The sequence below is a fragment of the Ostrinia furnacalis genome, unplaced genomic scaffold (assembly GCF_004193835.3).
Source record: "Ostrinia furnacalis isolate ACB-3 unplaced genomic scaffold, ASM419383v2 OfSCF6054, whole genome shotgun sequence".
In the NCBI taxonomy this organism is placed as follows: domain Eukaryota; kingdom Metazoa; phylum Arthropoda; class Insecta; order Lepidoptera; family Crambidae; genus Ostrinia; species Ostrinia furnacalis.
Window position 1 is genome coordinate 313,293 of NW_021136293.1, and position 18,418 is coordinate 331,710.

At 34.6% G+C, this 18,418-nt stretch overlaps 1 protein-coding gene across 7 annotated transcripts in view; it reads right to left on the bottom strand.

Moving 5' to 3' along the window:
* The window catches only part of Flo2 (flotillin-2), a 267,627-nt gene that overhangs the window by 12,751 nt on the left and 236,458 nt on the right, over window positions 1-18,418 (bottom strand). Inside the window, exon 1 of one of the 7 annotated variants that reach the window (XR_003656638.1) lies at window positions 16,247-16,615. The exons of 5 other annotated variants lie outside the window; for them this stretch is intronic. Coding sequence is in view for 1 of the 2 variants with exons in the window: in XM_028317133.1 (XP_028172934.1) it covers window positions 16,247-16,262 (16 nt within the window). In the remaining variant the exon portion in view is untranslated. Of the gene's footprint in view, window positions 1-16,246; window positions 16,617-18,418 lie in introns of those variants that run through there. One more of the 7 variants, XM_028317133.1, reaches the window with a different exon arrangement.

Consider the following 18,418-nt stretch of genomic DNA (forward strand, 5'->3'; position numbering starts at 1 on the left):
CATACATTCTACTACTTATAGCGAATAGAGATTGAAATTCCTCATTTGCTTCGTCCTTGACATAGCTCCTTCCTTAGCAAATGCAATTGAACACGTTAAGTACCACATTCGCTACCCACACACTTCCTTGTCGAATGTGAACTCTATGTTCAAGAGCAAAAGGGTCACAAGAAAACATCGTTCATGTACGTCTTCAAGCGTAATGGATATTATGAACGGTTCATTTATTGCGAGCGTTGACAATGAAAAGGTTAAATCTACGTTATGAGTACGGTCACCATTAAAAGTGGTACACTTTAGATTATGTCTATAATAACTTTTATATCTACAGGGTGGAGATGATAAGTATAAGTGATCTCACTCGATTATTTCTAAACTATACAAGATATCGAAAAACTGGTTGTTACTGATCCTGAAAGTGCTTCACGCACTAGCTCTATCAAACGGTATCAATAAATGATTTAATTTTAAAACATTGAATTTTCGGATATATCTAGTTTATTTTGTAGCTAATATAGCTAGTGAAGAACTTTCAGGATCAGTAACCAGTTTTATATCTTGTAGAGTTTAGAAATAATCGAGTGAGATCACTTACCATTTCCATCCTGTATACGAATAATAAGTTACACAGACTTAGAAATGTGAGATTTAATTTTGGTGTCGAATGTACGTCAATGAAAATGTTCCTAAGTAGGTATTATTAAATTACATTAATTATCGGCTTTCGTAGAGAAGCCGCAAAACCGCTAAAGCATACATGCGTAATGGTAAATACAGCACAAAATGGAGGGTAATTTTCCCAACAGGCAGGCCTGCGTTAACGTAAGCCTCCGAATAATTACCGAAATAAAATTTTATAAACGGAAAATTTTGTATTTACGTTGACGGACGGCAAATCAAGCTTTATACTTTGGAAAATTAATTATGGGTGTTATTTTTCAAATGTTAGTCGTAATGGTAGGAAAGAATTGAGAAATGGAATGTTTATTCATTAATTTGTACCGTTTTTGTTCGCGTTGAACCAAAGGACATTGTCAGAAACCGCCTAAAAAACCGCCCAAAAACATTAACCCATCATAATTATTTTCTATTTTTTTTAATACATTAAGCACCCTTTCATTCTAATGGACACTTAAGCATTGAAAAATTAAATAAATAAGTCTTTTAACGTTTATTCTATAATACTATTACAACTTCCGGACGTTTTGGTGCGTGGCATGGTCTAAAACCTATCAAGTTCCATAATTTTTGCCGATAAAATCTGTACGAGGCATTACCGTACTTTATTGCTGGGAGTCCATGTATAGTGATGTTCCTGCGGCCATCATAGACAATAAAATATCGATTTTGAAAATAAAATCAGATGAAGGGCAAGAGATTCCTCGTTGTGGATAAAAAAATGTTCTGTTCAGTTATTGTCTTTAAATGTGTTCTAAGTAACGTAAACTTAGAGAATTGCAATCATTAGTTAGTCCTAAGAAAGTCAAAAACATGTAACGGAATCTCCGACTTACCACATTAGTGGAGCGATTACAGAAAATAATGGCCTATTAAGTACATGTTTTTTTGTGTTATTATGAAAGTTCAGAAAACTGCGCAGTTTTTAAAATTATTTTGGACCTATGGAATTTCTTCTTTTTTTTTAACTTTTAAGTTGAAAATTTTAGAATGTTCCGCTAATAGCATATTTTTTATGTTTCTAGCAAAAAATTTGTATCTAAACTATGAAAAATCGTAGAACATACATGGGGGTCAAATCGATAGGTCTAGTCTTCACCTATCACCTGCCTTCGGCTTGACACCTTACAAGAAACACCCTGTATACGATTCGGCTTCGATATCTATAATACAATAGGAGTTTATTTCATGTGTCAGATGACAAGGGTGGAAACAACCTACGATTCATGTTGTTTATTTACGTGCAATATGTGGGCATATTGTAAAAGTGGAATGCCGAGTTGTATTTCTAAAACTTGTTCTATTATTTTATACTATTTGGCTGCGACTCGGCGTGACGACAATACAAAACATTTTTCGCGAATCGGTGTTCATACATTCACACAATACATTAGACGCCATGTTGTCATAAACGACATATTATAAAATCGCTGTGATTTAATATTCTTAATCATTAATTTTATGGCAAGTGTCCATCAGGAATCATTGTTCTTACACACAGAATCGTATTATTTCGCTTTCGGGTAGTAATATGTCAAAATTGTTGGTTCTTTAGGCGAACAATGTATGGAGAACGAACATTGTCCTTTTATGACTAAAATATTCCAAATTTTTTGTTAAACCCATCAATTCGCTCAAAGGCCTGCCAATCATCTGTACACAAGCGTCGTAACTTTTTAACAAAGTCGATCAATTATTCTGCGTTTAGCTACAACTTCCCTTCTGCTAACTATTAACGACGGGACAAGTTTGTTTTTACAAACGATGTCTGAAAAAAGTTTTGCGAATATTTTATTCAAAGAAGACTTAGGCAATTTCAAACAAAAGCAATATCTTTTTATTCATGGTTCTTTAGTTTTTTACTATTTTATCTCTAAAATTTATGCATAGCATTTTTTTACCTAGTATTTTGTTTGATTATCATCAAATTAAGTGCTTTTGCCCTGAAAAAATTTCAGAAGTTCTCCCTCTTGCTTAGTTCTAGTTAGGTTGTATTCAGACAGTATAGAAAATATTATTTCCACTACTCGACCAATTTCTGGGAGTGAATTCTATCTCCCTAAAGCCCTGTGGCGTGATCCATAGACAAATCGAGATAATAACTCGAATCATTTCCACAAAGTCAATCGAAAGTCCACGCGAATAGAATTTGTAGTTACGATGATGAAAATCGACTGAAATAGACTAACCTAAAATGTCAATATTGTTGCGCTTGCAATAGTTGCAATCAATTATTAGATGTTTACTCAATTTACTAAGTTAGGGCCTTCAGAAATTCTATGTAGTTGATTTTATTATTGGTATTACAAATGGACTTCCAAATTTTATTTAACGCAAACTTTAAGTACATTCAAACCATCAATAAGTAAACCAGGTAGCTGCTTTAGTGCTTATATGCAGCGTAAACTCCTGCCTGAAATGTAGAGGTAACAGCACTCACTTAAATACACCTGTCGTGCGACCAGTCACCGTGAATGAAATACACACTGGCAATTCAAAACATTCGTAAACAAAATCAGTTTATAAACCGATAATAAATGTTATAATGTTGTCGCTTGAAGACTACAAAAGCGTGGCTGTAAATCGATTGATTTAAGGCCGGGTNATTATTCATGATAATTCATGCTAAATCATGTATTTCTTCCGCCATTTTCCGCAGTTTGGCAACTCACGTCACATAATTTTACCGAAGTCAGCCCTATAGCTTCGGCGCAGTGCCGATCACTGACGTTTGTCAACAAAATGGTGCTTGACTCTTGAGACAAGCTAAATTACACCATATTGTTAATGACATTGAGCATACATTTTTTTAAATACCTTCGCGAAGTAAAACTTCTGTACGTAGTACTTATTATTATTCTGTGCCAATACAAACAAATATGTATGCAATTTTAGTATGATATTTTTATTTATTAATAAACAAAAAGACTGAACAAAATTGATGCATGTACTGATTAATGTAATTAACCACATGCAAAGCTTTGTGAATTGCAACAACTATAATTTATTATCCAAGCTCTAAATAATCGCTACTACGAGTAACTGATCATAAAATGTTTTTCCAATCGCTCAAGCTCCCGAGGATCTACCGATAGGTCGGGTGACGTAATCTTGAAATTCTTTTAGCCCACGCGGAACTTCCGGAAGGTCGGGTGACGCCACGCCTCTTTGAACCGTGTTTACTTTGGCAGTTATATTCCATATTTATTCGATTCTAAAATATATTCCCAAAAATTTTGGAAAGTTGTTTTAATTTGTATCACTTGGATATGATTTGTATTAGAAAGTGCTGTGAGTGTGACGCTTGAACGGAAGGAAGTCAACCTAACCTAACCAACTGCGTATTTCTAAGTGCGTATTTCTATACTGTGTAGCCGCGAGAGCTCTTTGGCGCGCTGTCTTCGGCGAAGTATTGCGCGCGCAGATTTTGACAGCGCGAAATACCTACTTTAGCAGAAATACCAAGCCTTAAGTACTAAGTGATTACTTAGAAGCATTACAGTGGCAGTAATTCAGTGATATTTCTAAGAAATACATTCATCACGGTTTTGCTGTCTGCAGCTTGTCTGGATTCCGCTCGCTTAGCTCTTTCGTGTAATAAATACCGTTTATTTGACACATCCTTTGAAATACTCTACATTAGGGACCCAATGCTTCGCAATGATTCTTAAGTCCGTGTTACGGAAAGAAGCTCTAAAGTTGGTTTAAACTCAAGCATACGGTAGATTGAGACTTTTGATTGGTTGAACTTCAATTAGTTTTTTTAATACAAGACTAGGCAGATATTTGACCGCATTTATATTAATTACAGGACATATAATTGAGATTGAACTGAATTTTGAGCGGAATAGGATCCTGAATGACTTGAAACTTTCAGAAAACCTAAATGATCTAGCCGATGAAGGTATCGGACTTGCCGACTCGTGATCCGAGGATTGCGGGTTCATAAACGTCGCCACGAATGCTCGTAACACAAGCATTTTAGCTTACCACGAGGGTTTAAAACTTTACAGTAACCCAGACACAATAGAAGTTTAATTGTTATGACTGCTATAGCAGTTCACTATCATGGAAAGCGTTAACTAGTATTGGTAATTTTCTAAATACACGACTTTTTTATTATTATTTTCGACGTTATGTAAGTAAATCTCTGTTGTCACAAACTGTTGCGTAGGTACTGTACCAGAACCATGTACAAACAGACACCCGGACAGCTTTGTTTACATATAGATAATGACGTAGTACTAAGGCTCTACGTCAAGAGTTGTTTTCTGAAGTTGTTTATTTTATAGTAACGCTTGAAACATGGATTGTTGTTACTATGTTTGCTTAACTGTGATGCTACTACAGAATAAATAATAGTGTTAAGTACACAAACTACGTAGTTGTGGTTCTTCGCTCTACTACAATTAATATTTGTTCCTTGGAGATTGTTATTGTTTTCGGTGCTGTGATTTAATTAAGGCGAGTAACCTATATCATATCGTACTCGTACTTGGAAGCTTGAGTCGAATTTTTAATTCAATCTTGAGATGGGTTGAAAAAGTAAATATTTCTACCAATACTAATAATTCAGGATCGGATAGTCCCAGACATAGATCAAAAGTGTTTTCTTGAGCTTTCACTGATATTTTCAATAAAAATGTTTAGTGTAGATTAGATTTCTGTTTGTATAGGATTTTCGGAATCGGATTTCTAGTAGAGACGTTATTAAAAAGATGAAAGGCTATTTTAATAAGATCTAAATATCGTCTTGAAGATTCAGTGAAATTATCATTAGTATCTTACACGATGCGAAGAGAAATATAGCATTTAAGAAATACGTTACTGCCGCTCAAAGGGAACTAATATTGAATTCTTTACAAGCTACCAATACTCATTAGTTAAAAATTCGATACGTCAGCATAGTTCGCTTGCTATTTTAGCCCGCTCAGCATTTCGCAAACTTGCGGTCAATTCACGACTCATGCACTTTAAACAATACATTTTTGTTGCAAAATAACACTTATTACAATGACATAAGACGTCAGTGTTTAGCTTAACGTGCCCGTAACTATTCTCACACGAAAATTTCATTACAAACTTGTATTAAGTTCGCGATGGTAGTCATTTATCAACACACGTACGAGGGCGATAAGGGGCTTTACTTATTATGTAGTTCCTATATCAAAGTCGCTGGGGGAAGTTTGGCTATTAGTTCCTACGTTAAAGATACACATTATGTATGTAATTGGAATGTGGTCTGAGAAAGTGCAAAGAAACTTAAATTAAATTAGATTTTTAAGATAATTTTCAACGCTCTCATAACTTTCATGTATTTAATCTACCTATTATTCGTGAAATTATTTTGGAGTAATAGATTTCTATTGTCTAGCTGGTTCAATAGAGGCAATGGTCTGTCAAATAATTAGACGAAAAAAGAAGGAATTTTACATTTCAGCGGGTAATTTTCTTCCTTGATTTTCAAAGAAAATTTAAAAAATCAGTTTGTCCAATCGTACTTAACTTTAGACGTTAACGTTTCTAAAATCAGAAATTTATTTTCATTCATATAAATTAATAAAAATGATTGTTATTCAAATACTTCACTATTTATTCAGTTTATCTGAGAAAATCGGCGAATAAATCAGAAATCTGTTAATCAAAATTCAGTTATTTCCAATAATTATTTGTTAACCCTTACAACGCGCGAACTCCCCGCGTCTAAACGCCCCGCGGGCCGGTCGCGCAGGTCGCAGCGCAACGACCCGCCGCGCGCGTGTCCGCGGCGGGACTGCCGGCTCAACGGCGGGAATAACAACGATTTATACCTCGTTCCTATCGTTAATATTGCGGGTTCGTTACAACGGGAACCTTTGTTCGTTACAATCTTCCTAAGGAATGAAAAGGAAACTGTAGTCGTAAATAACAAATTTTCTTATTATAGGTATTATAGTGTACTTAATGCCTTTTTTGGTTTGAATTTGCGCTTTCAATTATGTAGACCCTCGCTTGGATGAAACTTCTAGGTCCCAAACAATGAAGATGCAAAAAAATCGACTTAATCTTCACGTGTATTTATAGGTCCACTTTATGAACGTATATTGAAGTACCTCGAATTAGTTCATATCCTGGTACTAGCTATACTATAATTTTGTGACTAAAAACAAACAAATAAAGTCAGTCCGAGTTCATTTATATGAATGGCGGATGCAATCAAGGTCAAAATCCAGACTGAAATAAAACTGAATTGAAGTCTCAAGTACTCTTAATTTACGAAAACAATTGTCTATTTAGATGTAAATGGTACCTAGAATGTTCGTTTAAGCCGTAGATATTAATTGTAGGTGTTTTAGTTAAGTGCTCGTTGTTTCAGTGCGCAATAAAATGCAGGGTCCAATTAAATAAACATTTAATAGCCCAACTGTTACCTACCATTAATTTGGCTTAAGATCTGTATTTACGTGGTGGTGTTTACGACCAAAAGGGAATTTTTATTTGAGAAAACCAACTACTGTAAATACCTACTTAAGCTCTTTATGTGAGTAGTACTTATTATGACAAAAACTTTTTTTTACTACAAGACATGGCTTTAGTTGTATTAAATTGAAAATACTAACGAATCTAATACTTGGAACCGAAGCAAACCCAATAAAATGAAATTAATTGTAAATAAAATAATGAATCATTTTTTCATATTTTCATCAATTAAGTTTCTTTACGTGACTCGGAAAAACAAGTTTTGCATCTGTAATCCTTATTCATTTAAGGAAAGTCTAACAAATTAAAGGTTAAATAGGTATCTCGGTATTTTCCCACAAACCTTTACGAGTTCTGCGTAGATATAGGTAGGCACATTTTCCACTCATCGCTGTGACCCAGTTATTGGCGAACGGTTCCATGTCATTGTGTTACGTTTGTTCCTATTACGCACTAGTGGACAGCGGGGAAAATATTTGTAAAAGCGTTTCACAAAGCGCATCCCAGGTATTATGTATGCGAATTGCGGATACAATAGATGAGGGGCTGTTTATAAACTTACACGAAGCATAAAATGGATATTTGGGAAATCCATGGCATCGTGCGTATGCATAAGATTTATGTAGAGTAAAAGGTACTAGGTTACATCGAGGTTTTCTCAAGGAACCAAATAATTCAGTACTTATGCTGTTTAAATTGAGATAAGATTCATTGGACTGAAGCAAGTGTTCATAAAGTAAAAAGTATTTTTTGCAATGGTTGCATAAATGATAACTAAGAGTAGGCGCACACCGTTGATTTTTCGTCGGCCGATAGTTTAGTCGGGCAGTTGATCAGTATGGGCATGTATGGGAGTGCGCACACTACGCCGATTCAATTTGGCCGATTCTTCATACAAATTAAAATCGGGCACAACTATCGGCCAACTAAAAATCAACGGTGTGCGCATACTCTAAGTGTATAACAATTGGGAATAGTAAGAAAAGTGTAGACTAGAAATCTATTAAAATTATCATGAGAGTTGTGAATGTCATGACCCAGGATTAACGCAAAGAAGAACCTACCTAGATATCGTTAAGCCTCTCGAGCTGAAAATGATGAACTTTTCATTCAAATGTTTATTACAGTACGGAAGATAAACTTTATGTAAGGATCCTGCGAGGATAGGCACGTAAAATGCGCTGTTCAGCCATCTTGTGTCTTAACTCAAAAGAAATGACGTTGAAAAAATGGCACGTCACGTTCAAAATGAATTGAGGGTCCTCTGTCTAGGAAAAATCCTGGATAAGGCGCAGTGTTAAGGATTCTTATCATAAAAATGTGTATTTTTATCATAAAATTTGAAATGAACAATATGTAAGTCATAAAATGTGAAGATACTAATAATGAAAATAATTTAGTTCTACATTTCTTTTTATTATTATCTTTTTTTCTTTTTATTGATTTTTTCTTTAATTATCTTTATAACTTATTTTTCAAATACATTTGACGGTACTAAATACAACTGGTGTCCAAAGTAAAGGGTTACATTATCTGACACTTATTTTTTTAATAGTCCCGTTAGTCCTTGTTCGTTAGCCATGTTTAAACCGTTCATGAAATAAATTTTGTTATTCATAAATACCAAAAACACTTCAGTATTTCACGACAACAGATCCCGCTGAAGTTTCAAGATAAGACTCTCATAATAAAACGTCTCCCTGAGCTAAAATTAAATTCTGCACTTTGTTGTGAGCTTTAAAGTTCAAAGTTCGGTGCAATCACTTCTAGCCAATATTTAGTGAGAAAATAAAATTGCTTTATTGGTTAATTTATATGACAGTAACATTTTTATGGAACAGGGAGAAAACGGGCATTTGAGTCACATAAGCACAATCACCACGGCCCATTCGGTGTTTTCTCGTAACACATGAGTTAGTGGTGTGTTGAAAACCGTAACTTACGTATACCGTAACGTATTCTTGTATGTCCCAATGTTTGGTCCCAACGCCAGTCGTCCATGTGAATCTAGAAAATAGTATTGGATTGGTACCAACGTTGGGACAAGCTATTTACTAGATCCACAGTTCCACACACATGTGCGGCGTTGGGACCAACATTGGGGCCAATGTGTGAATCCGGCCTTAAAATAAAATGACAACTTTTTTGTTGCGGGGAACATACCATTGACAAACATTCCATCGTCAAACATTCCTTTTTCGAATTCCCGAGTTTGTCCATCTATGCACAGGTGTTAGCAATACTTCAAGTTGAAACTTTGTGAATACCTAATACACATAGCATGGCTTCTGAAAATATTTTGTGGGTACGGTCCCATTAGTCTTAACTTAGATTTGGCAATTAAGCAAAATATACATCTGTAATGTACTACAGTGTGGTTCGGAACACTCACAGAGCATGGAATCGTCGCGCGCCGAGAGGATTCCATGCTCTGTGGGAACACTCAATTCCAAAAGGTTTTCGATTGGTATCAATACGATTGTGTTATGTAAGTAAAATGAAATGTTGCTAGATTTTATGAGGCGTGTTTTGTAAATGTTGGGAAAAGGGAAATGTAAAACACAATTTTTACACTGAATGCGAACTGACTATGAGTTTTTATTTTGTCCATTTTACAAAAAATGTGTCCGAATTTAGATGCTACATGATCTGTGGCTTCACATTCCAGAAAGGTAGCCCGCACGATTCGGTTTGCAAAACTGGACCGACCCTTTTTGCAGCCACTCAGTCAGAGAATATCGACATGGATTGACTGATTGCAAATCGCACTGGCTAGAAACATACACACAGGTGTATGTTTTTAATTTTCTTTCAGCATTCGAAAAAAGGTTCACGTGCAGATTTCGGTGTTACGCGTTTGGGAATTGTGGCTTCGTATAAAATATTTCAGAGAGGTAGTCCGCCATAATGAAGCTTACCAAACGGCCCGAATGCGAATCTGTACCGCCGACCCTTTTTTGTGGCCAAAGAGGACCGACATACCTATCACGTGATGGATTGACTGAACGCGCACTGGCTGGAAACACAGACAATGTACACGGCTGAATGTTTTTAATTTTTAGCTATTTTATGAAAAAAAAGTGTATGAAGCTTAGTATTTATTTGGAAGCGAGAACCAATACCTACAACCTACGTACGTAAATAGCCCCGTGGTGGCGTGGATAGGTTATCTTAGTTGACAATACGGGTACCTATTTATGTCTTTGCTGACATCTCTCCATCTCCATATTCAAAGGTTTAAAATTAAATTGGCTTGATAACGTGTAGGTACCTTATGTTAAACTAAATAAGATGCTTCAAAGTATAAACAAAAATACCCAATGATATAAATAAATGTTAATATCACCAAAAATACCCGATGATAAGCGTTGGCTATTATTAGTGTACCTATTTATTTATTTATTTAATTAGGACAACCAACAAGACAGACACAAATTCAAGCAATCTATGTTGCAAAAATAATTAATTTTTAATTAAATTAAATCAGTAATTTTGGAATGGCATATCAGTAACGACAGTTTTATCATTGCATTGACGTTATAATTTACATATTTCTACGATAGTTTACGATACCAATAATATATAACGAAAAGAGCCAGAACCTCACAAATGTGCAAATCACGTGTATCATAAATCGATATTTTAATGCAATATTCCTAGTTACCTATATGGCGGTTTGATATTTCGTAATTCAATAGTCTCTCTCTTCTAATCTAAGCTTGGTTTATTGCATCACCATTATTAGGTACTATTGGGCCAGCATTAACATAACAGCGAGCTATACTCGTAGGTGGGTTGGGCCAATACTGCGTTTGAACTTGGCCTTTCATTTGGCCAACATGCCTTACTCTTGGCCAAATATCGGGTTAGTAGGTCAGTTGGAACCGGTATGTGACGAAAATGTATGCAGCCGTCATCTGGCAGTTGGTGCACTTGACATTGGAGTGATTAATACCAACAAGGTTGGACACACAAGTCAAGTTCAGGGAATTTGTTAATGAATGACGTAAGTAATTACATTTGAACCTAATGATCAGTTCATTAATTTATTGAAAAGGTAATAAATTATTTTTCAATATTTAGAAAACAACGAACTAATTACGAGTAGTAGACTAGTTTTATTAATTAACGAAACATAACATCATTATGTTAAAATAAAGCGTTTTAATAACTTGTTAGTAGTTTGGTTAGGACGTTACTATAGCTTGAATCATCTGACAGTGGGATATTATTTTTGTAAGGCACATATTGGTCGAATTTTGTGCCTTTACTTTTTAACTCGGTTTGATTAGTTTACAGAGCTGTCTAAACAAACACATGAATTTACCCAAATACTCGTCATTGGGTAAAAAAACTAGTTACTCCTAAAGCGATAAAACACTTCCTTATTTAACTTTTTAAGCAGACACAGCTGAATAGATCTGACGTCAATGGTTTTACAAACTATCCTTGATTTTTCTTTACAGGTGGAAAATGTACGAGTTTTCCTACTTCGCCGTACTCTATAGTGTTTATTGTTATGAAACGGAAAGAAGGTAGAGACAGTCCAGTGTAAAGACCGTTTGAACACGTAACTTCTAATTAATACCTGTATTTGTTACACACCTTGGCGTGTTACCTTTAATGAGAAATCCCTTTTAGGAATCAAAAGCGTGAAGTGTTCGAAGTCGTTAACTTTTATATTTTGAAATGATTTTAACTACGGACTGAAATATTTTTTTAGCAGGACATCAACCAATTAATTCTTTCAGCATATAGTTAAGATTATACAAAAGTTAAGTAGGTAACTTAAGCGAACAGGCATTTTCTGAAGGAAATAAGCTCGCTCTGCTATAGATCGCCTCTGCACCCCCCGGGAGAGATTTTTATCAAGAAGTAAGCCTATAATTATAGGTTCCTACCTATCTATACTACAAAACGGAGAAGAAAATGTTTAAGGAAAGCGTTATCACTTTTTCATAAATCCAATTTAAACTTATTCACTTCGCTCTGACAGTGATGTGGGTTATGAATATTTTTTCGATTCTGCAGTTGCCTATCTCACTTTTTTTCCAACTGGGTACTGATTAATGTAAGAAAACGATAAGTAATAAAGTGTGCTTATGCCCTAATTTTAACCCCCAACTAGTCAATGGTACCACATGTGGTAATAACCGCATGTTTTTGACATTATTACCTTGTGTTAAGCCCAAAAACAATACAAAATTTAATTTCTTGCCTGATTTAACGATGCAGGGTTAGGTAAATATGTTCCTACAGACATAGAGTCGAGATTGTTCGAGTTTCATTTTCACGGATTAGCCTGTAGAAAATAATCATTGGCTGCCAATCGGTAACACAAATAAACGCATAATTCCTTTGAGTTTAGCAGTACAAAGGCGCTGCATATAAACTAGAGTGTTTATGGTGGCGTAGAATGGAACTATTCCATTTTGTTGCCACGTAAATTAGTTAGGTCGTACACTATTTTAATGATGAAGTATTATTTAAATGAGTGTCATTTATAGAGTTTACAAGATGGTTTCAAACTGCGATCGCATTCACTAGACGTATAGTAAAAAATGTATAGGTACTTGCTTCCATTTGGTGGACTAACGATCTAGTGAAGGTCGCGGGAAATCCTTGGGGGAGATCTTAGAACAGTGGACGTCACTTGATTAAAAGTAACCTTTTTATACTACTTATAATACGTTGGCGGTTAGCGTATAAGCTAATAAAGTGATAGCGTATAAACGTAACAAAATACTATCCATCCTGCTATATGAGTTTGCTTTAAGCACTCTAACGATAAAAGTCAACCACCGTTCTATCCTGATAATCCCCCGGGAACGAAGCGACCTCGGTTTTAAAGTCAATAGAGGCGACTTCTCCGTACTGATGTGTATTTAACTGCTATCTCCACCACTCAAAGTGCAGTCGTCTAAAAGATTTCTGATGAAGTCGACGAAATAGAGCTCAATACAGCTTTAAATCTTTGAAGCTCAGCGGGTAAAATATAGGAGGTAATGTTTTTGTACCAGCATTTTGAGGGTTAGTTACTAGAAGTGCTGATCCAATTATGAAAACGGTTAAAATGCACTTTAGTGATACAACGTTATCCAGATAGTTTCAATGAAAAATGACGGGCGCAAAACACAAAAAAATTCTTCGCGTAGGTATTGTTTAAATAGAGACGGATTAAATTTTAAGGTCTGTCATGAAATGTGCCAAAAGCAGGCTTAAAGGCTGAAAAAACTCAGCTTATCCATTTAATTTAAAACAAGAATAAACACCCCCGGGAATGAAGCCCTTTGAGCGTGCAGCTAATTTCAAGTGACAATGCTAACCCAATGAGCCTTATTTTGGCAACATTGTGGGCGCAAATAGAATAAATTTTCAAATACCCGGTACCCTAATGGGAATTGGCACTCGCACGCAAACTGTACATCAGCAAATACGTTGATTAAATATAAAAAACAAATATGTTTTGAACAGACAGGTATTTGAAGTGTGTGCCCGCCAGGAATAATATTTGTCCATTTTTCAAGGTTGAATATTTGGTTAGCGAAGCATTATAGAAATTCAAATGTAAAATTTATACCACATTCTTGATAGAAATGTTATGAAAAACGTACAAAAATCCTATGATTACGATACAAAAAATGTTACAAGACGGCTCTATTGCTATACATATTATTTGAAGAAACATTTTTATAGTATTTATGACCAGAAACATAAATGTAACTTTATAGGTATCCCATAACTTGATGTGAGAACCTTTCACCCAAAGTAATAAATTCAAAGGAGGTGTCTTTTGGTATTTTAAGTGATAAGTTGTCTGTTTTTAATATACCTACTTAGGTGTAATTTATTACTACAAGTATATCAAAATTTCCTATAAAGTACAACAAATAGACAGTTACTTTTCGCATTTATAATATTCATGACTACATTCGTATTTATTTCATAAAAGTTGTTAGCACGAGTTTCAAAACTAGTTAAGAGTTAGTTCTTTGTAATCTACTTGTAAAATATCTGTCTTAGTTTAACTCATAAATAAATAAAAGAGCTTATATCAAGGACCATAGATTATGTTTGTATGGTAGCGAGTGATTTATGTCTACCCGTATAAAATGCAAGAGCAAAAGGAAATCAGAGATTTTCAAGGGAAATAATTAATGATCGTAATGAATACGGAAACAACGAATCTCGCTCCATCAGGAAAAAATATTTTTGTTTGAGAAAAGAAGATTCATTTTTCCTAAATAATAGTGGCATTATACTATAGGGTGAAGAATAGGTTAAGAAAAACCCAGAGGACGCGGATTCGATTTCAGACAATATAGGATAAAAAGATAACCCGCCTTCTGGCGCAGTCAGGTAAAAACATTCGGTATTCATGCATTTGAACAGTGTTTTGCAAAAAAAACGTTAACTTGCATGTAATAAATCTGTTGCCTTAGTTTGGGGCAAAATAACACTGTGTACAAATGTCCAAACATTATTATTTTTGGTCATAGTCATGTTTTGACATACTTTATTTTTTCAGTCCATCATAAACAGATCACATTCGATGAAACTAGTCACCATTGTATAAGTACCTAGTTATTGTGATTACTTATTATTACTCTGTGAGTGGGAGTTATTTACCATGGGGGTCGATACCATGAAGGTAATGATGATGGTAAAGGTAATTATATTGTACGAAGGTTGTATCGTAATATAAAAGTAATTACGGAATTGTTGTGTACGTCAATAAATGAAAGTAAAGTAAGTAAATATTGACACGATTATTATATTCTTAATGGCCGACTTGATATTATAATTTTTGGATCAATAACTAGATAAGTACAGAAAATTAAAATAAATATTACCGAATGTACTTATTAGGTAAAGTTCATTAACATCCATTCGCGTGCAACCAAACTTGTCTGTGGTATTTCATGAATGCTGTCTTTACCTTAAGTAAATAAGTTAATTTTAAAACTATCGCCCGCAGGTCTACTTGCGTCAGAGGGGACATCGCGTATCTCTTAGGTTTGACGGTTTCTACGGGTGAAATAATTCAGGATGAAATGCCGTTGTCTTATCAACACTTTTGTTATAAATAAATAGAACCACTCCATTTTTGAAGAAGACCCGTTTTCACCATCAATCCCTAATTTTTAAGTGACCCCTATGAAAACAAAATTCATATTATTATGTGAAACGGTCGTAAGGGAGCAAAAATTTGATGAACGGTTTTTGAAAGAAACTGCGCATGCTTACGTTACTCGTACAGTTCTAACATCTTAGTTTAAAAAAGGTTAATTTGTAACTAGAAAGCAGTAATTTATTTTGTTGATTTCTGTAAGTATTCTGTAGGTACATAGATCTCGTACTATTAAAATTAGTTAAGTGATTTTTATATTTACAAGGACAAGGCCATTTTCCTATACTCTACTTAAGAAGAAATGAGTCAATCATTGAGGAAGTTTTCTAAACATCCTACAACGTCACAAGGTAAAAGACACAAAATGCCGTCAAACCAAAGGCACTTTGCATCATGTAAAACCCAGCTTGAGTTAAAAAACTGTTTTTAGCCTGTGAATGAGTTTGAGTTAAAAAACTCTTCTAGTCTGTGAATGAGACGGTGCATTTGACAGATGCAGGTCAAGGTTGGTGCTTCTAAGTGAACTTTCAAACTTCAGCGAGGGTCGTGTAGACCGGGGTTGTAATTTATTGCTCTTAGTCACTGAACTGGTTTCAAAATAATTCGCACGCAATTTTATTTTATGTCTTCAAGTTGCCAGAAACTTTTATAAAAGTTAGACCACGTGGTATTCATAAGATAATATTTGCTTGCAATATTGTGATGCATAAAGGTGTACGATGGAGCCAAAACTTTAATTAAAGGCTCCATTTGGAAGGATTTTTTTTTTAACTTTTTGTTGCTTATTATAAATTAATGAGATACTCACTACAAATATTTCTTAATTATGAAAACTTACGAAACATTTCTGCGTGGTCAACAATGCTGCTTTAACTTTTGTATTGTAAGTATAACAAAGATTAATAAATGAAATAATATTTTAAAAAAGCTTAAAATATTAAAAAGAGTAAAAAGATAAATAATGCAAGTGAGTCGTACCTTTTAACCACCGCATAAGTAGCTCCAACAGTTAACCCAAGATTAAACGCGCCCATCCATAGCAAAGACATGTTTACAGCCTTCCTGGCTTCAGTTTGGAGGAACGGAACGTAGAGGGCACTGCACTGCACTAGGGAAGCGAACAGTTCATCCCGTTAGTTCGATACACAAAATTATCTTTCCGTCAAACGGAACACAGATTCGTATGACAAAAAACGCGGGAAAAAGTTTTTAATCTGTGATAAAACCAAAGAGGTTTCTAGCGGGAAAGTTTTGACAGTATACTTTTTTTCTCGAAAAGTTGTCACGCGTAATTGGATTCGAATTCTAAAAAGACAATCCTAGAGCACCGTGTATGAATGTTAGCGAACGAGTGGCGTGGTCGCTCCGTCCTTTACAATATAAACTGGAAGGTTCCCCCCGCACCGCTGTGTCGTAAAACTGAACGTTATTTTCTTGTTTTAATGATGCAATTTCGCTGCAATCGGGAATAGCCATTGTTGTAATGGGGTTTATTTTTAACTTGACAGAGGATCTCGGCTCTTGAGGGTTAAACGTGAAAGGTTTGAAAATTCAGCCGTGGCGAGACTTCTGCTTCTATTTTGATTAATGTTTTAAAAAAATCTTTTTTTTATATTATAAGAACTTCCTAAATATTATAAATTAAAGAAACTTTCCCAAACCATAAAATGTTATAAGTAGGTACTTAAATGTAATGACTTTTTTGAAATTTTCAGCATGTTACAAAATAACTAATAAATGCTTAAAATTCTAATGGCCTGTACAACCAAATTGATATCAATAGGTCCCATAACGATTGATATTAAACAGAGTATCTGTCAAACACTATCATATTTAAACTAAAAGTTTTCCCTGAAATCATTATTTTACTAATTAATCAATATTTCAGTAAAAAACCAGCCAGATAAATCCCACTGGTACTTACTGGAAAGCCCCGATCTAATTAATTCTATTGACATCGTCAAATTCTATTATTGATAAAATAATACGAATATACAAAACCAGTTTTACTAACAGACAGTTTTTGCATCAATGAGAGTCAATGACCTTTGTTCTTGAAGCAATAACTCAAACGTATTCTAGAACGACGATGTAAATAATTTCCTTCAATGTAACGCGTGGCCGAAGTTTTTCCTTTTAGTGTTGTAGGTAGGGGAGAGTTCGGTATATTGTACCGCCGGGTAAATTGTACCACCCTTATATTTCGTGAAGTATTTATTGAATGTCTGTAATTGCAACACTCAGCGATACACAACTAAAATCAATTAATATCGGCCATGTGGTTTTTGCCATGACAACAAACACGTGTGTTTTATTTTGAAAAGTATTTTTTCATTGTTTTCAAGTAACTTTTCAACCGACTTCAAAAAAGGAGGAGGTTCTCAATTCGACCCGTATGTTTTTTTTTTTTTTCTATGTTTGTTACGCGATAACTCCGCCAATTATGAACCGATTTGAACAAATCTTTTTTCGGCGTATAGGTAATACCTCAAGGGTGGTCCCATTTAAATTTAATAATAAAAAAANCATGGGATTGAAAAAAACTGGTCCAAATTAGCGGACTCTCCCTTATACAGTACACGTTTAGGAAGTTCTAAATCTGTTCTTGACTTAGAAATAAGGTCGAAAAAGGTTGCAAGTTACAATAAAAAAAAATGTTTCACTATTTCAAAAATTATTTCAAATAGTGAAAAATTGCGAATTCAAATGCTGCTTTTAACTTTTACAATAACTTGTTTTTGACTTTTTTTAGCTGTGGGTACCTAACCAATAAAGATTTATTATTAAGCATTAAACATGTTTTCAGGGTACCTAAAAATTATAACAGTCTTGAATACTAAATAAAATTTTCAACATCCCTTCCATCATCCATCATATCACGATGGAAAATCTGTTTCTTTAAAGGTTGATGTTCATTTTGTTTGTAATTAAACTTTTTGAATTGAGAATGAATGGAAAAAGCATCGTAAAAGGGCAATCTAAAGATAGACCGACCTTTTTGCTTTCAGGTATTTTGATAATGTAATGTAACTCAACGAACCATTTTCACGTAACGGCCAATTTTATAAAAGAAAATCCTACAAATGGAAAACATTTGAGTCTGGAACAGCAAGGTTAGGGCTTGTTCCCATGTCAATCCAGTTGCGGGAT